Source organism: Eschrichtius robustus, chromosome 19 (genome assembly GCF_028021215.1).
Source record: "Eschrichtius robustus isolate mEscRob2 chromosome 19, mEscRob2.pri, whole genome shotgun sequence".
NCBI classification, from domain to species: domain Eukaryota; kingdom Metazoa; phylum Chordata; class Mammalia; order Artiodactyla; family Eschrichtiidae; genus Eschrichtius; species Eschrichtius robustus.
Genome location: NC_090842.1, coordinates 51,467,725 through 51,495,223, shown reverse-complemented (window position 1 = coordinate 51,495,223; position 27,499 = coordinate 51,467,725). Strand labels below are relative to the sequence as shown.

General features: G+C 48.3%; 2 protein-coding genes and 1 pseudogene across 2 annotated transcripts in view; 2 read left to right on the top strand and 1 right to left on the bottom strand.

Annotated features, from left to right (window-relative positions):
* GPATCH1 (G-patch domain containing 1) overlaps positions 1 to 631 on the bottom strand; it is a 43,305-nt gene extending 42,674 nt beyond the window's left edge. The window contains exon 1 of the mRNA XM_068528924.1: positions 418 to 631. Coding sequence (XP_068385025.1) covers positions 418 to 490 — 73 coding nt within the window. The 5' untranslated portion in view covers positions 491 to 631. The remainder of the gene's footprint in view (positions 1 to 417) is intronic.
* An 8,761-nt stretch (positions 632 to 9,392) lies between these two features.
* Positions 9,393 to 27,499, top strand: part of RHPN2 (rhophilin Rho GTPase binding protein 2) — a 57,384-nt gene continuing 39,277 nt past the window's right edge. Inside the window, exons 1-2 of the mRNA XM_068528445.1 lie at positions 9,393 to 9,470; positions 22,192 to 22,307. Of these exons, the coding sequence (XP_068384546.1) occupies positions 9,402 to 9,470; positions 22,192 to 22,307 (185 nt within the window). The 5' untranslated portion in view covers positions 9,393 to 9,401. The remainder of the gene's footprint in view (positions 9,471 to 22,191; positions 22,308 to 27,499) is intronic.
* On the top strand, positions 18,738 to 19,646 carry LOC137753193 (translationally-controlled tumor protein pseudogene; annotated as a pseudogene).

The following is a 27,499-nucleotide window of genomic DNA, read 5'->3' as shown; positions in this document are numbered from 1 at the left end:
TTGCCAAACTGGCTCCGACTTCAGAGCCTTTGCACTTGCTGTTCGCTTCGCCTGAAATGCTCTTCCCCCAAATCTTCGTACGGTTGCTTCCTTTCTCTGTTTCAAGGCTGAGCTCAAACGTCCTCTCCTAGGAAAAACATTGCCTGACCACCGCTCTTCCCCTCCCCCCGCTCTCACACGAGCCTGTTTGTCATCTTTCTTCTTCCCATCCCTCCGGGCCTCCCATCCGTCCCTGCAAAACGTGAGCACCCCGCAAGCACAGTGCACGCCTCTCCGATCACTGTTCCCAGAGCCCGTAGCAGGCGAGCCTTTCCCCCGGTGCCAGACAAGGTCTGGCACAGAGTTGTGCGTATTTGCCCCGAATCCTGGACCCCCGGCCTGTTTTCCACAGGCCCCGGCGACGAATGTAGCCCGCACCTTCTTCCAGCAGCTCCAGGCCCGTCCCATAGCTGACCAAATCCTCGTCACTGTCTCCATCCAGCGCCGCCATCCTGCTCCCTTCCGGGCCTCGCCCCCTCGCTACGGAGGCCTCAATGGGCAAAATGCCTTCCGCGCTTTAATCTCCGCGAACCGCAGCGAAGCTCTAAGCGCAGGTGGCGGAAAGTGCTCACCCTGCCCGGCAAGCCTCTCTCGGATCTGCGCCAGGTGGTTCTCAAACCCGTCCTGTGGGAGGCGGACCCCGGCAGGAGTTGTCTCGGAGGCTTTGGCTGCCACGACATCCCATCCTAGCTCCACCATGTGCCGGTCAGGAGGAGGCGCCTGGGAGAAGGTGGAAGGCACTCCGCTGTCGAGCTGCAGGGGTGGTTCTCCGCGAAGTCTGCCCACCCCACACCCCTCCCCAACCCGGTCCGTGCTCTTCCCCCACTTCGCCTGCCGGCATGCTCCCCTCAGTCCTACCCCTGCCATCTGCGGGAACTTGCCTGTACTCCCAGATAGACACACGCACTCTGTATATGTCACCCTTAGGTTGACGTAAGTGGAGTCCCCTTCCAGACCTCTGGAAGGATTCAGACAGGGGAACCCTGATGCCCACGGTGAAGGTAGCTTGGGACAACACTTGGTCAATGAGAAAAATAAAGGAAGAAGAGATTAAAAGAAAAGGAGAAGGAAAGGGGGGGGGGCGTGGTACGGGCAGAGGAAAACAGGAATAAAGAGAAAAATAAAATAGGAAAGAAATTTGAAAAGAGAACGAAGAAAACGAGAAAGGAGAAAGAAAATGCAAGCGGACAAGCAACAGGCTGCTGTGAGGTGGGGTGAGGGACGCTGAGGGCTCCCTTATTGAAGCTAAAGAAACAAACATCTGTCCAATAGGGTGCTGTTATCCCACTGCAAACCTCCTTCTTACAGAAGAGAGAAACGAAGCCTGGGTCTGCAAAATGAGGGTCAGAAGTCTGTGTGAGTGAGAATCACTAACATGTTGCTAAAATGTCCCTCCTACCCGTCCCCCAGGCCTCCTGAATCAGAATCTCTGGGATTGAGATTGTTTCTTGAGCATTCCAAGCACACTCTGGACTCAAGGCCTTTGCATTCACTGTTCCCGCTGCTTGGAATACTACAAGCATGATTCATTGCTTCACTTGCTTCAGGTCTCTGCTCAAAGGTTACTTAGCGAAAACTTTTCTGACCCTATTCTAAAAAACAACCCCTATCACCCCCTACCCTACTATATATTTTCCACAACATTTGTCACCTTATATAATTTGGTTTACCTATTTATATGTCTATTGTCTTTCTCTCCCAATGGAATGGAATGTAAGCTCCCCTTGAAACGTAAGCTCCAAGAAGACAGATTTGAACCAGTTTTTCTTTCTTCCTTTGCTGTATCCTCAGAGCTTGGAACAGTGCTTGGAATGTAGTAAGCACTCAATAAGTAATTTGAAGAATGAAGAACTAATTAAATAAGTCATGGTACATGACTTTAAAAAAGAAAATTATTTTAGGGACTTCCCTGGTGGTCCAGTGGTAAAGAATCCATCCGCCTTCCAATGCAGGGGACGCGGGTTCGATCCCTGGCCCGGAAACTAGGATCCCACATGCCCTGGGGCAGCTACTGAGCCCGCGGACCACAACTAGAGAGAGAGAAAACCCCATGCCACAACTAGAGAGAAGCCTGGGCACCGCAGTGAAAGATCCCGCATGCCTCAGTGAAGATCCCACGTGCCGCGACTAAGACCCGATGCAGCCAAAAATAAATAAATAAATAAATAAATCTTAAAAAAAAGACTCTGAGGTCCCAATGCAGGGGGCACAGATTCGATCCCTGATCGAGGAACTAAGATCCCTGCATTCCTCACAGCAAGGCCAAAAAAAATTATTTTAAAAACACAACCTCGGGCTTCCCTGGTGGCGCAGTGGTTGAGAATCTGCCTGCCAATGCAGGAGATGCGGGTTCGAGCCCTGGTCTGGGAAGATCCCACATGCCGCGGAGGAACTCGGCCCGTGAGCCACAACTGAGCCTGCGCGTCTGGAGCCTGTGCTCCGCAACGAGAGGCCGCGATAGTGAGAGGCCCGCGCACCGCGATGAAGAGTGGCCCCCGCTTGCCACAACTAGAGAAAGCCTTCGCACAGAAACGAAGACTCAACACAGCCATACATACATACTTACATAAGTAAAAAGAATGTAAGCAGACAAGAATATCATTAAAAAAAAACAAAAATTAAAAAAAAAATTTAAAAAAAAAAAGTAAAATTAAAAAAAAAAAAAAACACAACCTCAAAATTTTTGGCAAGTTTCTGGTCAAAAAGTGGAGTCCATGTCCCCTCCCTTGAATCTAAGCTCCATGACTGCTTGACCAAAAGAATACAGTGAAACTGACAATATAACATTTCCCACACCCAAGTTTGAAGAAACTGGTAGCAGGAATTCCCTGGTGTTGCAGTGGTTAGGACTCGGTGCTTTCACTGTAGGGGCTGGGATTCGATCCCTGGTCAGGTAACTAAGATCCCACAAGCCACCCGGCATGGCCAAAAAGAAAAAGAAGAGAAAAGAAAAAAAGAAACTGGTAGCTCCAACTTTCTGTTTCTTGGCATGCTGGACCTTGGAACCCAACCTCCATTCTGTGAGGAAGCCCAGGCCATGAAGAGACGCTATGTGTAGGTATTCCAGCCTATGACCCAGCTGAGGTTCCAGTTAACAATCAGTATCAATCACCAGACACATGAGCAAGGACGATTCAAAATGATTCCAGTTCCAGCAGCCATCTGACTACAGCTGCATGAGAGACCACAAGTAAGAACCTTTTAGCTGAGTACAGCCACCTCTGGAACCATGAGAGGTAAGAATAAAATGATTGTTCTTGTTTGGAGCCATTAAGATTTGCAGTAATTTGTTAACAGCAATAGTAACTGGAACAACCTATATGATAGAATACTGTAAAGCATTTTAAAATGCTGGTGGGGTATATATCCAACATATGCTGTCAAATGAGCAAAACAGGGGGTGAGACGGAGTACACAGGATGCTGCCATTTATATTAAAAGAAAACATATTACATCCACAATGTAGGGACACAATACACCCACACATATGCTGTATCTCCAGTGAACTCCCCAAAGAATCTGGTAACAGTGGTTGCCACTGATCAAAGGAAATCACAGCAGGAGGGATACATGTATACAGCATTGTACCCCTTGAATTTTTGTTTTGAGCTACAGCCATAGTATTTTTTCCAAAACATTTTTATGTCAGTGTCTTAGTTTTCATTTTAAAGGTTTTTGTATGTATTACCCCTTTTCCTGCCTTGAGAAATTTAATGTACTAAAGAGAAAGCATCTTTGTTTATTGAAGCCCTGCAGGGTCCCAGCATCACCCTTTGATCATCATGTGAATAAATGTAGATATTGAAAGTAAAGAAGGTTGGGGGCTAACCCATACAGCCAGACAAATCATGAAGGTCCGTGATTTTATTTCTGAATTACCCCAAATAATTTTCTTACAGCTTATAGCTTCTAAAGAGGCAAGAAAAACCCAATAAATTTATTACTGAGAGTTTACTTAATTAGATTTCTGACAATCACTGCATTTAGTAAAACAGTAATGGGACTTCCCTGGTGGTCCAGTGGGTAAGACTCTGCACTCCCAATGAGGGTGGGGTGGGGCCCAGGTTTGAACCCTGGTCGAGGAACCAGATCCTGCGTGCATGCCACAACTATGAGTCTGCATGCCACAACTAAGAGTCCGCATGCAGCAACTAAGAGCCGCGTGCTGCCACGAAGATCCCGCGTGCTGCAACGAAGACCTGGCACAGCCAAAATAAATAAATAAATATTTAAAAAACAAAACAAATAAAAACAGTAATTACCAACCTTTCTGACTCCAGATCTTCAGAAGGAACGGCTGGATGCTTCATCTGCAACCCTGGTCACTTATTACCCAATACTCCTGATTCTTGGCAGTAGGAACCCCTAAACAATGTGTTTTGTGTGTGTGTGTGTGTGTGTGTGTTTTACATCTTTATTGGAGTATAATTGCCTTACACTGGTGTGTTAGTTTCTGCTGTATAACAAAGTGAATCAGCTATACATATACATAAATCCCCATATCTCCTCCCTCTTGCGTCTCCCTCCCACCCTCCCTATCCCACCCCTCTAGGTGGACACAAAGCACAGAGCTGATCTCCCTGTGCTATGCGGCTGCTTCCCACTAGCGATCTATTTTACATTTGGTAGTGTATATATGTCCATGCCACTCTCTCAACAATGTGTTTTTATGCAAAACTGTAGAAGCTTAAACACCACATACCCTTCCTTTCTTATTCAGACAGGCAAGAAAGCACAAATCTCAGGAAACTGCCCAATGGGAAGATGGGCTGAATCATCTGGGTAGGGAGTAATTTGTTCCTAGGGTCCACATATCAGTGCTGGCAGTGGGATGGTCACTCATGACATACAAAGAAACCTGATCTATATGCTTGGGAATCAATGCCACTCATTTTTTTTTTCTGTTGAGTTTTCTTACTGAAATACAATATATGCACACAGTTCTGTGCATTTTCACAAAGTGAACACATCCGTGTAACAACAAGCAGGTCAAGAAATAGAAAATTTCCAGAACCCAGAAGCAATAATCCCAGAATAGACTAATTTTTTCTGTTTTGTACTTTATGTAAAATGGAATCATACAGTATATTTTCTGGCTTCTTTGGCTCAACAATATTTTTGTGAGCAAAATATTTTGCTCACAACATATGTGTTGCTTGTGATAGTAATGTGTTCATTTTCATTATGTGAATATGCCACAATTTCTTATCCATTCTACAGTTGATGGGCATTTGAGTAGTTTCCAGTTAGGGGCTATTTTGAAAAGTGCAGCTGTGAACATTCTTGTACATGTTTTATGGAGAACAGATGTATGCAGTTCTGTTGGTTATCTACCTAGATTCGGAATTGCTGGTTCATAAGTTATGCATATGTCCCTCTTCAGTAGAAAATGCCAGTTTTCCAAAGTGGTAGTACCAATCTACACTCCCACAAGCAATGTATGAGATTCTGGTTGCTTGACATTCTCACCAATACTTGGTATATTTTGCCATTCTGTCACTCATTTATTTATTTATTTATTATAAATTTATTTATTTATTTATTTTGACTGCGTTGGGTCTTCATTGCTGTGCGCGGTCTTTCTCTAGTTGCGGCTAGCGGGGGCTACTCTTCGCTGCAGTGCACGGGCTTCTCATTGCAATGGCTTCTCTTGTTGCGGAGCACGGGCTCTAGGCATGCGGGCTTCAGTAGTTGCGGTGCGTGGGCTCAGTAGTTGTGGCTCGCGGGCTCTAGAGTGCAGGCTCAGTAGTTGTGGCGCATGGGCTTAGTTACTCCACGGCATGTGGGATCTTCCTGGACCAGTGCTCAAACCCATGTCCTGTGCATTGGCAGGCGGATTCTTAACCACTGCACCACCAGGGAAGTCCCACTCATTTATTTTTAATCCATAATCACTTCTTCCAAATATGACAAAATATCTTTCCTTTTAAATTGCAAGGAACAGTGTAGAGTAGCATAGTGCATGGTGTTGCATCGGGCAATCTAACTTAGCAGACTGGTGACCTCTGAGACTCAGCTTCTTCCTCTTTAAAATGGGGATGAAAAAGTACCCATTTCATAGGGTTGTGGCTCAACTGAGATCGTGTATGCAAAATGCAAAGCACAGCTCCTGTCATAAAGTATGGAATAAATGACTGCTATGTATTTAAGACCATATTTCAGAGCTGGGGAAACTGAGGTCACAAGGGGTAGCAGGATCTGGCCAAGGTGACTTAGTGGCAGAGCTTGCCAAATCTAGTGTGGTTTTCTCAAGTCAGTGCTCCATGGCACCATATGGCTTCAATTTCTAAGATTTTTTTTTCATAAAAATTGCAAAATTGGGTCTATAATTTACAATGAATTTCACTCACTTAAGGGTTAACTTGTGATTTCTGCTTTTAATTTGGCAAATTTCATCAGATTCTCCAAGAGAGGATGTACATCAGGCTGCCCCTAGAGAAGCCAGTGCTCCTTTTGTCAACAAGCAGGTCTTAGGAGGTATGACTTACATTTTACTTAAAGAAACTGAGTACCTGGACAGTCAACTGCTGGCCCCAGCCAGATGGTAAAACAGGGACCTCACAAAATAATTGTTTGCAGTTGAGATTTTTAACCTTTGCCTATCTCAGAAATTCCCACCCCGACTCTTTTGTTAGGAGCACAGGGGGCTCACTGGCAGTTCTTGTGACACACACCACCAACTGGGTTGACAAATAGGAGGTTAGATGTTACTCTCCTGCTGGGTCAGCTGCAGCAGCTCTCATTTCCTGATCGCAGCAGGATCAGAGATACGGGATCAGGCCTGTGAGCCCCCTGCAAGGAGCCATGAGAATGTCTAGAGATGTCTGGTCCTGCACAGCCTCAAGGAGTGACACACAGATGGTTCACAGGGCCAGGAGATGCCTATTGGGATGCACAGAGAAGTGCTTCTTTTCCTCTGAAGCTAGTATCAGGGTGGGCTGGTGTGTCCTTAACACCAGGCTTCCTTTTCTTGCTCTTCTTCCTTTTTAATAAAAGAAGCAGCTCAAGAAGGCAAAGGTGTTGGGCTAGATTAAATAACAGATTTTGGTTTTCACTATATTCACTTTTATGTGTATGTCCGCATAGGTCAAAGTAGCACTGGTTTTCTGCTTATTGTTATGACATAGTTGTGTTTTAAAATAAAGTTTGTTAAAGTGAGTAATTTTACTTTATTTATTTATTTTTATTTATTTATTTATTTCTGAAAATTAGTCAGGTCTGATTAGGATTTTCAGTTCTAATAAAATTGTGGGTTATTGCACTAGATATAGTATTTATTATACAAACTATATTTCTTTAACTATTGTATGACAGAAGTGTGTGTTTTAAAGTAATTTTAAAGAAGACTATTAAGTCGATAATAGTACAAGTGACACGTATATGTGACAAACTGTAAAGGCGATTGGAGCTTTAGGGTAGTAGAAGGAGATGACAAAAATCTGAGAGTGGTAGGAAATGACTGGAGTCAGCAGCCCTGAACTAAACACCGATCTCAGCCCACTAATGGCTAGCGTGCCCTTAACCACTTCACTCCTCTGAGCCTCGGTCTTCTCACCTGTTAAATGGAGATTATTTAATTCTCTTATTTGCAGAAGTTTCGTGAAACATAATATCTACAAACTTTCTGGCTAGAATAGAGGTTCTATTATTGATAACTTTATTACTAGTAGTAGCAGCAGTAGTGTTACAAATGTAATACAGTGACCCGCCACCCCTGGATCCCCAAAACGGAAGCGGTTGTTTTCAAGTCCCAGCTGGGGGAGGGGAGTGTACATTTCCAGGGCCATGAATTAATTCTAGGGTGACCGACAATGCTGAAATTAGCTTGATACTTATTTCTGACCCTACGAGAGAAGGGAAGTTTCTGCATCTGCCACAGAGTTTCCCAAACACCTGTCCCAGATGCTTAAGATTCTTCAGGTTCTTTCTTAGTATTAAAACAGTCCTTTCAGAGAACGCCTTTCCTTGTGCTGCGTCTTGGAGCCGGCAGTGATGATGAGTTTTTTTTTTTAACATTTACTTGTCTGTTGCTACCATTTATTTTAAACTCTTGAACACCCCCTAATGCACATACTTTTTTCTTTTTCTTTTTTTTTAAGAAGAAAAGGAAACACTTGGCTTGTTTTGAAAGCAGATTGTATTGTGTTCTACCTGTGGCACCTACCGCGACGGCCAAACGCAGCAGTAACTGCGCAAAGGTGTCCCTGAGGTGGGGGAGGGGGTAGGAACTGCAGGACGCTGGCCAGGAGGGGCGCGGCCGCTGGGGGGCTTCCGGCTCCGGCAGCCCAGTCCCGGCACCCTGTCTGCTAGTTCTACCCGCGCAGTCCACCGATCAGGGGGGCTGGGAGCGAGAGCGGTGCGACCCCTGTCCCCAGGAGTCCCGCTTTCGCTCCTAAGCTATTCGCGTCCCTACCGCGCTGCTAAGCGCTTATACACCACTTTGGTTGTAATACCTTGCCCCAGGTCAAGAGAGGGTGATCCGGACCCATTTTGCAGTTGAGAAATCTGAGGTTCGAAGTGGTGGTTAAGAAACGTGCTCAAGGATATTCGTCGAGTCTCTTGGGCACGAAACCCTTTCTGGGGATCCCTCCTTGGGTGGACCCCTCTCCCCTCGCCATCTGTGACCTCCCAGTGGATCCGCCTGGTTTCTGCAGAGCGGGTTGGGGGACAGGGGGTTGATCGCTGTGTCAACAGGTTTGAGTCACCCGCCAAGGCCCTCGGTGGCGCCGCCAACTCTCCCTCAGAGTCCCGGACTCTGCCCCGGGATCCCTTTTGGCGGGAAGCTGTTCCTGACTGCTCGGCCCAGGGCCCAGCGCTCCCGCCGCGCCCTCGACGTGGCGTCGGGTATGGTCACTGTCCCCGCGGCGTGCGCGCAGGAGCCGTAGCTTCACCCACTCGCTGCATTTACCCCCATGGTTCCAGACGAGGAGCTGGATCCCCAACCCGGGCCTCGCGGCAGCAGCGGAGACCCCCGGCCCGCCCTTGCGCTCCCGGGCTGAGGCTGCAACCACTCCCAGATTAAGCACCTGAGGCTGGGAGAAGGGGGGGGAAAGAGCGGAGGGGCTCTTTGCTCTCCCCTCCGCCAGCCTCGCCTGGGGCACGGCTGCGCTCGGCCAATCCGGAGCCGGGGCGGGACCGGGGGCGTGGTCTCGGCGGGCCTGGCTTGGTCTCCAGGACTCCCGGCCGGGCCTCAGGCGGGGCTGGAGGGGCGGTCGCTCAGGCGGGGAGGGGCGGTCGCTCAGGCAGGGAGGGGCGGGGGCAGGGGCGGGGCAGGGAGGGGCGGGGCAGGGGCGGGGTCAGGCGCCCTCTCGGGCCAGCGCGCAGATGAGCTTCAGTCTGTCCTGCGCTCCCGCGCTGCCAGCATGACCGACGCTCTGCTGCCCGCGGCCCCCCAGCCGCTGGAGAAGGAGGGCGACGGCTACTTTCGGAAGGTGGGCGGCTTCGGGCGGGCTGGGATTCTGCGAGCTCCAGACTTCTTTCCCCCCAGGCTGTGGAGGGCGCTGCAGGGCGCGCGGCCGGGGTCGACCAGGCCTGGAGGGGGAGGGGGCGCACTGGCCTGGGGCGCGCCCGGCGGAGGGTCGGAGTGGAGGGGTGCGGCGGCGGTGCACCCGGCGGCCGAGAGCAGGTGACTTACGGGGCTGGGGAGTGGTGTCTCGGCCGCCCCGCGCAGGTGCCGGCGGAGGACAGGGCCAGGAGGGGTGCTCGGGGTCGCCCCCGCCTGCCGTCCCGCGGCCCTGGGGAAGGGACCGGTTCCCAGTGCGCTGGCTCCCTCGGCGTTGCGGCGCGTGGGGACCCGAGCCCAGCTTCCACCCGAGCGCTTGGCCGGGGCGCGCGGAAATAGGAGCCCCTCAGAAGGGATGGCGTTCCCCTTTTGCCTCCAGAATGCTTCCAGTGTTTGCCTCTTCGACTTTTTCGAGGATGGGAGGGTACCTCGAGCGTCGCCCCCTTCTCTGCCCCTAGTTGCCCAGGAGGGCGTGCGCGCTGCAGACGTGAGGGCAGCGGTTTCGCTCCCTCACCACTTTTCGCTAAAGCGGATTTATCCGATTGTTGGGTAGACCTGCGGGAGGTGCGGGCTCCGCGGGAGCTTGGCACATACCGTGGCCTCCCGCCCTGAAGGTTTGCAGCTCAGCCCCTCAAAAGTGGCCCCAATCCACGGAGCGGGGTCGCTGGGATGTCCGCAGGTTGCAAGGCCTGGGCTACAAAGATGCTTTTGAGCCCGGAGGCACGGGGCACTTTCCATCCTTCTTCCTTGTCCCTATGAGTCTAAAAATAGCCTTTGGCTCTTGGCCATGTTTGACTAGGTGGGTTGAGAAACTGTTTTTTTATAACTTCTATGACTGAAGGCAGAGGACGAAATTATAAACAGGGCAGTGAAACTGTTTCCCACAGAACAGTCAATTCTTAATTGTTCCACGCCTAATGATCCAGTCAGTGAATGCTCTTGGCGTCTTCCTCCTTCTCCCATGACGCTGCCTTTGGGCTTTTGCTCTCTGGTGAGGAGCAGTGTCCCTGGAGGATGGGCAGGAGGAGAATCTGGAAACAGGTGAGGACAGAGTTGGAAAAATTCTTTTTGGTTAACTTGCTTTTAGCATTAAAAAAAAAAAAAAAAAAAAAAAAAAAGGAGTAGTTTTAAGGTGTATTTAAGTTAAAAGATGTCATTATGGAATTATAGGATTATAACTTCTAATTATGTGTGGCATTTGGGACAGAGCATTACAGGCCATGGAATTGCAGAAGGAGGCCAGGCCTGGGAATCCCTAGATCTCAGCCCTAGGGCCTCAAACCCTGACTGCCTCCCCCACAGAATTGCACTGTAGACTTCAGCAAGTTGCTGCCTCTTTCTGGGACTTCATTTCCTCCCCAAATTGTCCTCTGAACAGGTGGAGGTCTGGACCTATAGCAGCATCTGGGGGAAACAACAGAGGAAGGGGCAGGAGAGGTGGTGAACACCTGCCAGGGTTATGTTCCCTTGTCTTCCAGAACAGGTTTTCCAGGGGAAGATGTGCATAGGACCGAGTGGAAGGCAAGGGAGCTGTGAAAGGATGCAAAGCTGAGTGTTTTTCAGGTGCGGTTTCTCCGGTGGTAGATAACGAGAATCATGGGTGCAAAATAAGATGAATCACTGGTTTGCAATTAGAAACATCTCTTTGGAAAACGAGACCTTGTAATGATCATTGTGCTACGTCATAGTAGTCCAAAGAGTGTTCCTAGTACAAGGTTAATAAAAGGTGTCGACATGGAACCTTCCCTGATGTGTGATCTGAGCCAGTTTGTCCTAAAACAAATGCTCCTTGAATGAGAGGTAGATGTTATACAGGTGAAGAAGGGGAGGACGAACACTTGAGGTAGAGGGAACAGCATGGGTGAAGGCACAGGATTGTGAGCGTTTGTCAGTGAACCCTTGGGGGTGTGGAGGTGTAAGTGGGAACTAGGCTGTTCGGGAGTCATGCATCTTGGATGCATGGGAAGGGAACCTGGAGATCTATCAAAGTGCTTCATGCAGGACCAGACGTGTGAGATTTGTGTCACAGAAAGACCACTTTGAAAGCTGAGTGATCAGTAGGTGAGCGATGGGGGAGAGGCAGTGGTGGAGCCAGGCAGGGAGGAGTGTGGAAGGTTAATCCTCATTGTCTGTGTCCTACTCTGTTACGGACTACTGATGACTTTTCAGTCAGTTATGTAAAGTACTAGGTAAACACAGCCTCACCACACCCATCCTTTCCACCAGCTTGCACCCCTGACTCAAACCAGGGGTCCAGACTGGAGGCAGGGATCCCAGTGGGGAGGGTGCAGTGATGAGGGCCTGAGCAAAGGCAGTCAACAGGGATGGGAAGAACTAATGGACCAAATATGGTGGGGAAGTGCTGCTGATGGGAGTCCAAAATGTCTGCCCTTTGGTGGCTGGGGGGATGGTCAGGCACCTCACTGAGATGGGGCAACCAGGAGGCTGAGGTAGAGGTGGTGGGCTTGAGGCCCCTAAGCGACATCTGAATGGTGGTCCCAGTGGGGTGTCCACTCCATGAACCCAGCAGCCACGAGAGCACCCTGGCTGGAGATGCAGCTTTGGGGGGCACCAGTGTGGGAGGCGGTGGGATATTGTGAAAAAGGACCCAAGGCAGAAGAGAATAATGCCTCCATTTAAGGGACAGGCAGAGAGATGGTAAACAAGCCCAGAGGGTGACAGTGTCAAGGCAGCTGAGAGAAGAGAGATCTTTTTAGTGGAGAGATGAGGTTGACAAGTCAGAAGAGCCCTGGAAAATACTGGGTTTAGTCCTTTAGGGGGTTGTTGGTAAATGAGTAGGTGGAGAATTGGGGGCAAAAGTCAGTGTGGTGGGGACTTTCCTGGCGATCCAGTGGTTAAGACTTCACCTTCCAATGCAGGGGGTGCGGGTTCGATCCCTGGTCGGGGAGCTAAGATCCCACATGCCTCGTGGTCGAAAAACCAAAAAACATAAAACAGAAGCAATATTGTAACAAATTCAATAAAATATTAAGTCTTTAAAAATGGTCCACATCAAAGAAAAATCTTTAAAGTCAGTGTGGTGGAGTACAGGTGGAAGAAGGGCAGAGACAATAGTTGCTGGGGGGGATGGGGGTAGAGGAGAGAGAAGAAGGCAGGTTTGTTTAGATTGAGGAAGTTCATATTGCCTGCTGGTCTTGGACCCTGAACGTGTGAGACAGTTTTTGGCAGAGAGGGCCCCCTGGCAAATCAGGGTCTTCCTGGGGTTGTGCAGGACATGGCTGTACAGAGCCCGAGGACACGGACTCAGTTTGGCCCCAGGTCAGGCATGGACACCAGTACAGACCCTGGCCTCCTGGGTGAGCAGCTTGGGGCAGGGGGCTCTCTGAATTAAAAACATACAAAAAATACAGAATACTTTCTGGTCTATCACAATATGTTTCTCTCTTCTCTGGTTTCTCACTTTTTTTTTTTTCTTTCTTGACACTAATATGTTTAAATAGAGGTACAGTTCTATAAGAATAATTAAATACTAAATTATTTTCTTAAAAGAATGACCAGTGGAAATGGAGTTTCTTTTTCCCAAACAAATTTTTATGCTTATCCTAATGAAAGTCTTGGAAGAATGTGTGTTCGGGCCTATAGTTACTGCAGAGTAATACACATTTCCAAGACACTACATCCTGAGAGCTGGTCCCATCTCCAGGGCTCTCTGGGGGCTATAGTCCTGAAACCCACAGGAAAACCTGTTCTTGGCCAAGAGAAAACTAGCTGGAAAAAAACTAGAGAAAGATGTTCCCCAAGGCTGTTGAAAGGGCCTAAATGAAAGACCTTAGCAGTAAGGGGAAGAAGACCGTTGGTACAAAGTGCAGCATTGTGGGACCTTATCTCTGCCTCGCCATCCTCTGGGAACACTAATGGCCCAAAATGAATTTAGCTCCATTGTTTTTACCCAAGAGCTGGAGGAGAAGTTGTTTCTTGTTCACAGAAGCCTCCAGGCTGGACAGGGCCCCAAGGTTCACTGTGTCCTGGTTCGTGGTCCCTGTTTACTCTGGATTTCCTCAAGGCTCCAGCAGAGAAGGAAGGAAGAGAATTCTTTTTTTTTTTTTTTTTAACCCAGAGGCTCCTCTTAGGTCCTCCTCTGCACCATTCATCTTAGTGGGGTGTAATTTCATGTTAGACACACGTGTGCATCATATATAAGCACATGTGGAGGGACATGCTGGGCTGAGTCTGAGGAGTCCAGGGTGGGTCATGGGGGCTCATCCAGTCCATCTTTTTTTTTTTTTTGAGAATCTATTTATTTTTGGCTGCGTTGGGTCTTCGTCGCGGCACGCGGGCTTCTCATTGTGGTGGCTTCTCTTGTTGCAGAGCACGGGCTCTAGGCGCATGGGCTTCAGTAGTTGTGGCTCTCAGGCTCAGTAGTTGTGGCTCGCGGGCTCTAGAGCGCAGGCTCAGTAGCTGTGGCGCACGGGCTTAGTTGCTCCGCGGCATGTGGGATCTTCCCGGAGCAGGGCTCGAACCTGTGTCCCTTGCATTGGCAGGTGGATTCTTAACCACTGCGCCACCAGGGAAGTCCCTGCGCCATTTTTATTGGGTAGTGATGATGTTTCTCCAGGTGGGGGTGGGGGAGGGAGGAGGAAGGGTGTAAAAGTTTGTGCTGCAGCCTCTTCCCCACCCCCTACCCACCATGGTCTGAGCCAGACCCTACAGGCCAGGCTGGATCCAGGCTGATCATCGCCTTGGTGAGGGTCTGTCCAGCTGCACTGGTGCACACCAGCAGCCCAGAGGGCGTGGTGGACAAACTTCTCCTCACATTGCGGGATCCTGGCCAGGAGGGGGTCCCCTGGCAGAAACAGTATTTGCAGGTGACTCAGAGGAGAGTCAGCATGATGAGGTATAACACTGTAAATGTCCCTTGCTTCCTGGGGCTATTTGGACGGATTCCAAGACACCACCTGATGATACAGGGCATTGGCTTTAGCCTGATCACCACTTCCTCCTTTGGCTCAGGTACTAGAGTCTCGTGACACAAAGGCTGTATTGGAGGTGGCCACAGAGGACAGCGGAACCGCAGGTGCAGCTCAGCCAGACTGAGTGTCTGGCAGAGCTGGCAGCAAGGGGTGCCAGCTGGGGACAAGGTCTCCCGCCCGTAGCGCCAGAAACAGGGAGAGATGCAGGTCCTTCTGGCCTTGCTAGACCCACGGAGTTCGCTAGGGCCATATGCCTTAGAAAATCCTGTTTCGATTGGATTCTAAGAGGAGAAAAAGGCAGGTGATCCAAAACTACAACTTCAGAAGTAATTTCTTTTTCTCCAATATTATTGTATTAGAAAAGTAACATAAATTGTTGTAAAAAAGGGTAATAACAGAAATGTACAAAATCACACACACATACCATCTCCCCCCAACCAAGGACTGTAAACTAGTGGTGAGTACATCCTACCAGTTGAAATAAACGGGTCATCAGTTGGGTCTGAAAATACATTTGTCTCTTAGAAATTTTGGTGATTGTAAATCTTTGTAGAGTGGCACACACTTTGTACACACACAGTAGGTGTCTGTAAAGATTTGTAGAAGTGACTGAAGGGAGCCGGTTCATATTGTGGCCCCCTACCCCCATGTGAATGGATGGGGACGCCAGAGGGAGGCACCTGGCGGAGATCCTGGAAGGGCAGGAGACCTCTTTACAAGTGCCAAATTCATGTTTTAATTTTTATGGACACGGAAAAGGTAGATTCTGTTCATCCAAACTGCCCTGAATCTCCAGCATGGTGAAAAGTTAAATTAGATGTGTTTTTGTGTATTGCAGGGTATTGCATGCTATTTCTGTGCTTTCTGGTTGACAGCTTCTGGCTAACTCATAAACAAACAATTCTGTTTTCCAGAGCTAGGTGGTTGAGTGAGGGGTTGCATGACTAGGAAGGAAGGCAGAGAAAATATCTCCGTGCTGGAGAGGCAGCAAAAAACACCCCACTCTTCCATGCCCTGCGTGAGGGTCTCTAGCCAGGGGACCCTGCGTGGTCACTCTCACTCAGTCTTACTCCTGACCTGGAGACTCCAAGTTCACACTGTGCCCTCAATTTGCTGGAGACACATCTACAAGTGTGGGCTTTAACTTTGGCTGTGTGGAAGAAAGGCCCTCACTGGTTCTTGGGGTGGAGGGGAGCCAGGCGCCAGGCACTGCCTAGAGCAGGTCCCCCCCACCCCCTGCTGGGAAGGAAAGACTGCTCCCTACTCTGTGTCTGCCTTCCCAGTGGCCTGGCCTATCTGCCTTTTCACTGTCAGTCTCTGCGTGTTGTAGGTCAAGTAGCCTTTCCTGTCTTCCAAATCCACTGACTCCGGTTTTTGCCTAGTTGCTGCTCTTAAATACTTGTTTCCCAGCTGAACAACGTAACTATACCCTCAGGGCCTGTGCGTGTATATTAACAAATAGAGTTTTCACTCTGGGTGAACTTATTCTACTTAGGACTTTCTTAGTTGTGGTTACCAGAAGATCGAATCCCCAGTGGTTTAGGCAGATGAACACACCATGGTACATTCCTACAATGGAATTCTACTCAGCAATTAAAAGGAGCAAACCACTGATAAGTACAACATGGATGAATCTCAAAGCATACTATTGAGCAAAATAAGCCAGACACAAAAGCATACATGCCCTATGATTCCATTTATATGACATTCTACAGCAGGCAAAAGTCTACGGTGATAGAAATCAGAGTCTTGGTTGCCTTGGGGGGTAATGAGAATCGTCTATATTCTGATTGGAATAGTGGTTGCATACGTATACACATTTATCCAAACTCATTGAACTATGTACTTAAAAAGCTATGTATTTCATTATGTGTAAATTATACCTCAATTTTTAAAAAATGGCTTAGGCAAGAAAGGGAATGCATTTGGCTCCTGTAACTGAGAAGCCCAGAGGAATGGCTTCAGGCCTGGCTTGATCTAGGGCTCAAATGCTGCCACCAAAACTCAGTTTCTCAGCTCTGCTCCCCCTAGGTTGGCTTCATTTGGGGGGAGACACTACCCCCACAGTGATAACGTGCCTGCAGCTACCCAGTCTCACATCCTCCTAAGTTCAAGGCTGATGGGGAGAAATGAAGGCCCCTCCTGATGGGCTCTGTTGTCCTATGTCAGCTGCTCACCCTGAATCAAACTCAGGGCTGGGGCCTTTGGTTTTCCAATGAGCCAGGCATGAATCAGATGTCCTTCCCCTTGGAAAGGAGGTGTGGGAGCATGAATTTACAACCCCTGACCGCTATGGGCTGTGAGGTGGGAGAGTGGGACGTGGGTCACAGTGGCCGAAAGATATGCACTGATGCTGGGCAGCCCTCAGCCAGGAAGCACGTAAGGGGTGTCTGGGGGTTGACGGGCGAGCTGTCCCCGCGTTCCCACACATTCCTGCTGCTCAGGCTCATCTCAGAGTGGCAGGAAGGACGTGGGCTTAAGTCCCCCTCCCACCCTTACTGCCTGTAGCATCTTGAGTAGCTCACTTACCCTCCAAGCCTCAGAATTGTGGGGTCCGAGATGCCATACCAGAGTCCACGTGGGCTGACTGACAACGTGGGAGACTCCACTAAGCTGCTGAGGAAGCTGAGCTTTACTCAGTACTTGCTTTTCTTGGGTGTTGGCAGTCGGACCATCCTTCCACGTATCGAGACTGACGCCCATGCCCAAACCTTAGGCTGGTCAGGTAACTGACAGACTCTGTGTAGTGGACAGACTCAACTTCACTGTAAGACTTGTGGACAGTGACCCTAGAGGCAAGGACAGTTCATTTGTTCCCCCCAAACCCCTCCCCACTTCCCAGGCCAGGCAGGCGTGACAGGTGCTGCCTCGGTCCTGGGCACAAACCCTCAGTTCAGTTTGGAGCAGCTCTACATCCTGTTGTGAACCAATTAAGAACTAAGGTATGGCTGAGGACTGTGGGTCCCCACTAGCAGAGAACCCCTGGCAGGGGCCAGTGGGCAGCTAGCAGTCTCTGATAATGCCAGGGGGTCTTTTGGACAGTCTCGCCCAGATTCATCTCTCAGGGCTCTGGGAAGTTTCCAAACAGCCCTGCGGGCGTTTCTGGTGTTTCCAACAGGTCTGGCATTCCTACCTGTCAGTAAGAAGTAATGTAGTTTAGGGTCCAATTACTCAGTCAAATCTAATCCTAAGCATTCCTATGTCTTATCTGGAAACTTGACCCTACATCTGTGGGCTGGTTAGGGTGTAGTGATTCCAGGCCAGCCAGAAGTTGGGTGAAGTATGGGAGCAGGAAAAAGTTCTTATCCGTGAGCTGGAATGGCTGCTTAATCTTAGGTCTGGGAATGTATGTAAAGGAATTAGTTATTAAGGCTTCTCTGTAAAATAGAACACAGCCTTGGTGAACCATGTAATTTTAAGTCAGATTGAGCCATCCCTTCATAGTAATTTTAGGACGTGGAAAGGAAAGAGACTGGCAATTATTTTAGCCCTTTACTAAAGACATTTTAATCTTAGATCTGGAAAGAGAGAATTAGTTTTCTGATTTTTATTTTAAATCAGGGATCATTTAATGGTTTGAAAGATGTTAATTTTAAGACTATTCCAACTCAGATTCTGAATATCTGTGTAATTTGAATTTGGGTGGCTGCATGGGGGACAGGTGGGTGGCCACCTGCTGGGATGGGAGAGTGAAAAATCTTTGTGGAAGGAGAGATGTAACTTATTTCTGACCCTCTAGTCTAAAGGCCACTGATATGGGAATCCCTGGGAAGGTTGGGGCTGCAGAGAACCCATTTCTTCTTCCTTGGGGTCAAGGCCATGGATGTGGCTTGGGCAGAGGTGTGGGAGGCTAGGTGTTGCGGAGCTGTGATGGCGGTGACCAAGGCAGTGACGCAGAGAGAAAGGGCAGTCCCCTCACCAAATACTGCCCACCAGCCACTCCCAGGGTGTGATTACTGGCCGGTCAGTGGGCGGAGCCGAAAGATAAGCTTCAGAAAGGAATGGAGCGTTCCCTCAGATCCCTGGGCTTCTACCTGCTGGGGTGGGAAAAACACTATTAGGTTAAAAGGAAATTTTTTGAATCACTTTGCTGTACACCTGAAACTAACACAATATTGTAAATCAATTATACTTTAATTTAAAAAAACAAAAAAAAAGCTTTTCCGCCCGCTCCCCCTTCCCCCCGAGCGCCGCTCCGGCTGCACCACGCTCGCTCTGAGCTCCGGGCTCCTACTAAGCTAGTGCCACCGATGTCTCCCTCCATCATGATCATCTACCGGGACCTCATCAGCCATGGTGAGATGTTCTCTGACATCTACAAGATCCGGGAGGTCTCGGACGGGCTGTGTCTGGAGGTGGAGGGGAATATGGTCAGTAGGACAGAGGGTAACATTGATGACTCACTCTTTGGTGGAAATGCCTCCGCTGAAGGCCCCGAGGGCGAAGGTACCGACTGCACAGTAATCACTGGTGTGGATGTTGTCATGAACCATCACTTGCAGGAAACCAGCTTCACAAAAGAAGCCTACAAGAAGTGCATCAAAGATTACATGAAGTTAATCAAAGGGAAGCTTGAAGAACAGAGACCAGAAAGAGTAAAACCTTTTATGACAGGGACTGCAGAACAAATCAAGCACATCCTTGCTAATTTCAAAAAAAAAAAACGATCAGTTCTTTATTGGTGAGAACATGAATCCAGGTAGCATGGCTGCTCTGCTGGACTACCATGAGGATGGTGTGACCCCATGTATGATTTTCTTTAAGGATGGTCTAGAAATGGAAAAATGTCAACAGATTTGGCTGTTTGGATCTATCACCTGCTCGTCATAACTGGCTGGCTGCTGCTGTTCGTCCACACAACACCAGGACTTAGACAATGGGACTGATGTCATCTTGAGCTCTTTGTTTTGATGTTGATTTGTTTGGAGCGGAGGCATTGTTTTTGAGGAAAAAAAAAAACATGTCATGTAGGTTGTCTAAAAATAAAGTGCGTTTAAACTCAATTGAGAGAATGCCTCTTAGTTTAATAGGTAATATCTAAATCCATCCTGTGTAGCCTTCCTGGAGAAGCTAGAACCTGGTTGTAGACCACTACTAGAAAGCGTAAGACCATCTTCAGATAACTTCCACAGTGAAAACCACTTCCGGGACTTGGAATATAAACAAGAATCAACAGTAATTCAGCTGAAGTAAAGGGAAAGACCATGCTCATAGCAGTGCCAACATTTGAAGTGGATTTCTTACACATTTCATCACCTACAAATGGAAGTAGTTAACTCTGGAAGAAATTGCCAAAAGAATAAATAGAGACTAACACAGTTGGAAGAAAAAAAAAAAAAAAAAAAAAGGATGGGAATTCCCTGGCGGTCCAGTGGTTAGGACTTGGTGCTTTCGCTGTAGTGGCCCAGGTTCGGTCCCTGGTGGGGAATAAGATCCCGCAAGCCGCACAGCTAAAAAAAAAAAAAAAAGGAAACTCTTTTTCTCATCTTAAACTTTTCACAATGAAACATTGATTGTAACCTAAATACCCCAGGAAATAATGGACAGAGAACACAGACAATTCACTGAAAAAGCCATTCAAGTGATCAATAATATATGAAAAAAATGTTTATCTTCACTAATAATCCTTGCAAATTGGGAGCATGGGATACCTGTTTTTTGCATATCAATTTGGCAAAGATTGAAAATAATACTTTCAACTCAACAGTAAAAAATAACCCAGTTTAAAAATGGGCAAGGAGGGAATTCCCTGGCGGTCCAGTGGTTAAGACTCTGTGCTTCCACTGCAGGGGCGAGGGTTCGATCCCTGGTTGGGGAACTAAGATCTCGCGTGCCCTGTGATGTGGCAAAAAAAAAAAAAAAATTGGGCAAGGAATCTGAATTGATCTTTCTCCAAAGATACACAAATGGCCAATAAGCACATGAAAATATGTTTAACCATCTTTGGTTCAACCACCATTAACCATCAGGGAAATGCAAATCAAAACCACAGTGAGATACCACACATCCTAGGTTGGCTCTAATAAAGACAGTAACAAGTATTGATGAGGATAGGGGTAAATTGGAACCCTCGTCTACTGTTGGTGGGAATGTAAAATATTATAGCCGCTTTGGGAAATAGTTTGACCTCAAATGGTTAAACATAGAATTAACCATATGACACAGTAGTTCCACTCCTAGATCTATAGCCAAGAGAAGAAAGGAAAACATACATCCACGTAAAAACTTACACACAAATAAGCAGCCCTATTCATAAGAGCCAAAAAGTGAAAACACCCTCAAATGTCCATCAACTGATGAATGGATAAATGAATGTTCGTATTGATTGAAGTGTTAGGGACAAAAAGGAGTGAAGTACTGATATGTGCTACACCACGGAAGCACCTTGAAAACATTATGCTGAGTGAAAGGAGCCCATCACAAAAGACTGTATTCTGTATGATTCCACTTAAGTGAAATGTCCAGAATAAGCAAGTCTGTACAGACAGAAATTATCAATAGATTCATGGTTGCCTAATGCTATCGGGGAGAAGGGACAGGAAATAGAGAGTACCTTTCTTTGCTGGAGGGTAGTTGGGCTGGTGCTTAGGGGGAGGAGGGGGCTTAAAGAGGTTAGACGCCCTGTTACTCAGTCCTAGAAATATACCTTAAAGGAAAAACTTGAGGTTTACAAAGATTGATGTTTACAGATATGCATCAAATAATTATAGATAATAGCAGATACTTGGAAACAATCTAACTGTGCGACTATAAGGAAATGGTAAATCCTAAAAAAAGGCAACATTATGCAATTATTAAAATCATGGTTTTGAGGAGCACTTCATAACAAAGGAAATTTTCATGATAGAGTATTAAGTGAGAAAACATGATAGCCTATGCGTGCCACTGTGCAGAAAAGGGTTAACATGGCAGACCTGAGGCTGCTTTCCTTAGGAAGACCTGCTTGCAAGGTTGGCCCCTGCCTGGTCCCTGGGAGCCTGGCTCTTGGAGTGTTCCTTTCATCCCCTAAGTGATGAAGTTGGCTCGCTGTGTCTAAACTAATGGCGAAAACCATGTGGTTTACAATGAACACCTGCTTTCCTTTCGGCAGCCTGGAATTTTGGTATGTGCTAGGCAGAAGCTGCCTTTGTGATCAGCCCCTAATAAAAACCGTGAATTTGATTTTCTAATGGGCCAACCTGGGCAGTGACACTGCATGCATGTTGCTGCATTTTTGTTGCTGGGGGAAGAGTGTGCTTTGTGTGACCCCTCGTAGGACAGAGAAAGCATAAGGAAGCCTGCACATGGATTCCTCCAGACTCTACCTCTTTTTCCCTATGATCCAGCTATGTATCTTTATTTACTAAACTGCTGTCATAAATCTTAGCCGTGAGTGCAACTGTATGCTGAGTCCTGTGAAACTCCAGACATGGGGCTGGTCTGGGGAACTCCCTACACAGCCGCTAATGTGGAAAGTAACAATATGCATATATTGTAAAATAGGTGGGCAGGAAAGAAACCAATCACAGTGGCTGTTTTGGAGTTGTGTTATTAGGACTGACTTTTCTTTTTTTATATTTTTCGTATTTTATATATTTTCCATGTTGGAAAATATATAAAATATATTACTTTTACTTTCAGAAAAAATGAGTTTTTAAAAACATTTTCTGTTGTATTAGACGTTTGTCATCATCTTTAGAGTGGCTGACCTCTGAAGGGGCATCTCTTGTTTTCCCTCAGGGTTGCAATCCCCTCGCACAGACTGGCCGGAGCAAACTGCAGAATCAGAGGGCTGCCTTGAACCAGCAGATCCTGAAAGCCGTGCGGATGAGAACGGGAGCGGAGAACCTTCTGAAGTAGGTGTCTGCTGGCTCTACCACCTTGGCTGGGAGCCTGGACTCTCCTGAGGCCTGTCCATCTATTTCCTAAACTCCCAGGCCTGCCCAGCTTCCTCTCAGCTCTTGGTTTTAGCTTTGAGTTTCCTCCTCATTTCTGGCACCTGGAGCAGGCCCTGTCTCGCCTAGTGCTTGGTTGTGTCAAAGAGAAGTATTTTACACAGCCTGTCTGTGTGTTTGGGATAGAAGGGTGATGGAGGAAGTCCAGTTATCTGATTCCTGTTTGTTTTCCCTGCTTTCTTTGGGACCTGTTTTCTCTACTGCATAGCACTATGCCTGATCTAGAATCACTGCTTGCTAAATATTTGTTGAATGTATAAAGAAAAGAAAGGCAACACAACATTGTAAATCAACTATACTGCGGTTAAAAAAATCAGATTTGAAAAAATAAAAAGTTAAAAAAAAAAAGAAAGAAAGAAAGAAAAGGAAGGCAGAAAGGAGGGAATAGGAGCCTTTCAACTGCCAGTGTCCATCTTTAATGAGAGGGGCCCAGTACAGCTCTGGACTCTTGGGGCACTCATTATTATGCTCTGATGGTAACATAGTTACTTATCAAGCATAGAACTCAGAGAGGCCTTACCTGTAGGCAGCTCTAAGCCCTCCCCACACCCTTCAGTGCAATGCAAGGTGATGTCGCAGCTTCCTCGTGTTTACAAAGAGTTCAGACTTCTTCTTCAGCGTTCTAGGGGTGACTCTTGCCAGCCCCATGCTGCCTTCTGCACTGGGTATGGAGGCAAGCAGTATGCCTGCTGCCCGGCTAAGTGAGACAGATGCTTCCTGGAGCCTCAGAAAGACATGTGGAGTGTTTGCTGGGACCTGGAACCTGGAAACCTGGCAGGATGTGGATAATGGGTGTTCCCAGTAGGTCTGCTTCACTGTTGGAGGCCTTAGGGAGCCCCGAGGCTGATTGGAGGCTGTTGGGAAAAACAAATACACCAAACCAGGTGGATTGGTAGAAGAGCCACAAGACTCTGGCGGTCACATATATGTACGAATAGTGTGATCTGCTCTTCCATATGGGCCGCTCACCCGAGCACTCAGTAAAAGACAAGAGGAGGGTTTCTCACCATGAACTAAGAGTAAATTCATTTCTGAATCGGTCTGTATTTGTTGGTTAGGAAAGATCTCTGAGGTATGAAATGGGGGAAAGAAAGATGCAGGACAGCATGCCCTGCATATGTGTTTTAAAAATACGTGCATATGCTTTTGCGTATGCATAGACTTTTTCCAAAAGGGGCGAAGAAACAGCTGTTAGTAGAGTGGGCTCTTGGGAGCAAGACCAGGGTTGGGTGGGTAGACCTGATTCCTTCTTGTCACTTTATCCTTTCAGTGTTTGAATGTTCTTTTAACAAAGTGCGTGGATTACTTTCATGCTTTTTTTTTTTTTTAAAGCCTTTTTAAAAATTTTATTTATTTATTTATGGCTGTGTTGGGTCTTCGTTTCTGTGCGAGGGCTTTCTCTAGTTGCGGCAAGTGGGGGCCACTCTTCATCGCGGTGCGCGGGCCTCTCACTACCGCGGCCTCTCTTGTTGCGGAGCACAGGCTCCAGACGCGCAGGCTCAGTAATTGTGGCTCACGGGCCCAGTTGCTCTGCGGCATGTGGGATCCTCCCAGACCAGGGCTCGAACCCGTGCCCCCTGCATTGGCAGGCGGATTCTCAACCACTGCGCCACCAGGGAAGCCCCAACTTTCATGCGTTTTTATTGTGAAATACTGCAAAGGCCTAGAAGAATAATATAAGCAACCCACTGCCCCTGGGTCAGGAACAACAGTGCTGTGCCTGTGTTGGTTTTGTTGCTCATGGACTAGCAAGTCCTGGGGTGGCCAAGTGTCTGGGAACCTCTCCTCCAGCTACTTCTGTAACAGGGTGGAAGGGAGGCTGTTCCTGGAGCCGACTGGGGAAAATACGGTAACATTCCACCTTTTGAAACGACTGACCGTGTCCCTGTCCCCAGAGAAGTCTGGACCTGGGAGTTGTCAGGTCTGCTGCACAGCGGGCCTCAGCGGCCAGTGCAGCTTGAGAGAGGCCTCCGATTTTGTTTGTTGGTGGTTTTTTTTTGGCTGCGTTGGGTCTTCGTTGCTGCGCACGGGCTTTCTCTAGTTGTGGCTAGCGGGGCTACTCTTTGTTGCATTGCGCGGGCTTCTCATTGCGGTGGCTTCTCTCATTGTGGAGCACGGGCTTTATGTGTGTGGGCTTTAGTGGTTGCAGCACGTGGGCTCAGTAGTTGCGGTGTGTGGGCTTAGTCGTTGCAGCGGGGGGGTTCTAGGGTGCGTGGGCTTCGGTAGTTGTGGTGCATGGGCTCAGTAGTTATGGCTCGCGGGCTCTAGAACGCAGGCTCAGTAGTTGTGGCTCACGGGCTTAGTTGCTCCATGGCATGTAGGATCCTCCCGGACCAGGGATCAAACCCGTGTCCCCTGCACTGGCAGGCGGATTCTTAAGCACTGCGCCACCAGGGAGGTCCAAACCCCCGATTTTGGGAAGTCCTGCCGTGTGCTGAGCTTGCTGTGCTGAGGACGCTGCAGGTGCGGTCCCCTTGGTGTGTTTTGTGGCCTTGGGTTTTGGTTGACACATTGCCAGGCCAGCTGTGCGGCTGAGGGGGCAGGTGGGCAGCCCTGACCCTGTGCCTGTCCATTCACACAACAAATGGATTTACTGAGCACCTACTAAGTGGCAGGCCGTGTCTGAGATGTGAGGGGATAAGGCCGCAAGCAATTCAGACGAGGCCCTGCTTTCCTGATGCTTAATCTCTCATAGGGGAAACCGAAATACACAAGCAAACAAATCCAGTCACGTCAGGAGGTGATGTTTTCTAGGGCACCGATGAAAGGGAAATGTGATAGAGGCTGATGCAGTGTGATGCGGCCTTGGAGACGGAGGGTGGTCAGGGAGGCCCCCTCTGGCCAGGGCACTTGGCGTTGCTAAGGCGGGGCCTAGGGCGGTTTTGTCTGTCTTGCTCTGTTAATGACGCCAGCAAACAGCCTCTCTGAGGCTCATTGTCGGGTCGGCAGTTGTCAAGCTGGTGGGGTGGGGGTGGGGTGAGGTTGTTAATGATTCTTGCAGTGACCTAAAAGCTAAAAGTGCCCCTCTCTGGGGAATGTTGTCAGAGGAAACCCTAGAGGTATTTATTAATCTGACTTAACCGGCACCAATGGTTTCCCGAAAACAAATAGGGCGTGTAGCCGACGAGACCAGCTCTGGCCCTTGAGTTTCTCTGGGCGGCCGATTAGGTGATTGTCCCTGCCAGCAAAGGGTAGTTTCAGTCATAAACCGGGCCCTGCCGTCCTGTCTGTCTGTTTTCAGGTTCCTAAATGTCCTACCGTTGCTCCCTGATAAAGGCAGAGCAGTTGGAATGTTTGGGGGAGTGGGCGTTTGGGAAAATGTCCCCCCAGATGCAGGAACTAGGGAATCCCAGTCCTTACCTGCATCGGTGAGGGAGCTTTGAGTCTGGGCCGGTGCCCTGAGGAGCCTGGTTTTCTACCCCTTTAAGGCCTTCTTCTCTGATCCATATTGGCCAAGAGTCCATGAGCTTCCTGGAGTCTGATTAGGAAGATATCAGATATTTTAAATGTGCTTTTTTAGGCTAAGCAAGGATAATATTCTCTCTCTTGTCCTAGCTCCCTTCCCTCCCTTGAGAAAAGCTGGGGTAGAAACGTGGTGATGTTTCTCAAAAACAGATGGCCTCTGTGAAATTTAAAGCAAGTTGCCACATAGTTCAATTTTAACTAACTGTTTCTTTGGGTTCTATAAGGTGGTCATTGGTTCTAAAGGGTGGGTCATTTAACATCTTTGGGCTTCAGGTTCCCTTCTCGGGGCCAGGTGCGCATGGAAAAGAGTGAAGGGGGCTGGGACTGGTGCTGTGATGCGATAGGGAGTGGTGGGGACTGCGGTAAAGAGCAGAGCATATGCTCTCTGGAGGGGGCAACTACAGTGTGGCCCATATGGGGGGCAGGGCCAGGGTTGCCAGATCTTCAGTTTTGCTTTGTTTTGTTTTTTTCAGGAGAAGAGAGAGATCTGACTTTTGTCCCCTTTTTTATCTTCTGATAGTTGAATTTTAAAATATTGGCAACTAATTCAAGGGGGAAGAAATAACACCCTGAGAATCAAGTGAGCAAGTCCCATGGACCTCCAGTTTGCGACTTCTGGACCAGAGGGTCATGAAGTTCTGGGACAGGGGTGCCCTGGGGTGATTTGGGCTGTATGAGAGTGACTTGAGGCTAATGACTGCTCACACCATCAGTTCTGAGAGGGGCTGGTGTCTGGGCAGTGGGGTGTACGAGCCAAAGCCTTGGGGGCCTGCACCAACTCTGAGGCCTGCCTTTCTACACTGAGAGATGGGCTGGAGGCAGGTGTCCTGCCAGACCGGCTGATCTTCTGCCTTAGCCAGGTGGCCACGTGAGGGCACTGGGCAATACTTGCTCTAGCTTTCCTGAATCCCTGGCAGAGCAGGATTTGGGGTCAGACAGATTAAGGCCAAACTGTTCCAGTAAGGTCTGTGAAGCTGGTACAAGCCTGTGTTACCTGTCAACAAGCCTGTTCCTGGAGGGACAATTTTACTAAAAGACTTGGGAGAAAAATTACACTAAAATAAATGGAGATACATGGGTCAGAATGCAAATTCATGTACATCTTTAAGACAAAACATGGGGATGTTAGAGAAATTTTGGACTTGGGACAAAGAAACCATACATCCCATGAGGTGTCTATAGTGGAAAAGGTCTCAGAGGCTCCAACTTGAGGGACATGCCTGGATGTTGTCAGTGGCCTCAGGAAATCATTGACTGTGGCCTTCTTTTTCCTGTTCACATATGGTGGCTTGATCACTCAGAGTAAGTTGGACACCTTTTCTTTCTTATTTTCTTTTTTAAAGTTTTTTTTTTTTTAATAAATTTATTTATTTATTTTTGGCTGCGTTGGGTCTTCGTTGCTGTGCACGGGCTTTCTCTAGTTGCGGCAAGCAGGGGCTTCTTGTTGCAGAGCACGGGCTCTAGGCGTGTGGGCTTCAGTAGTTGTGGCACGCAGGCTCAGTAGTTGTGGCTCACGGGCTCTAGAGCCGCGGGCTCAGCAGTTGTGGCGCATGGGCTTAGTTGCTCCGCGGCATGTGGGATCTTCCCAGACCAGGGCTCTAACCTGTGTCCCCTGCATTGGCAGGTGG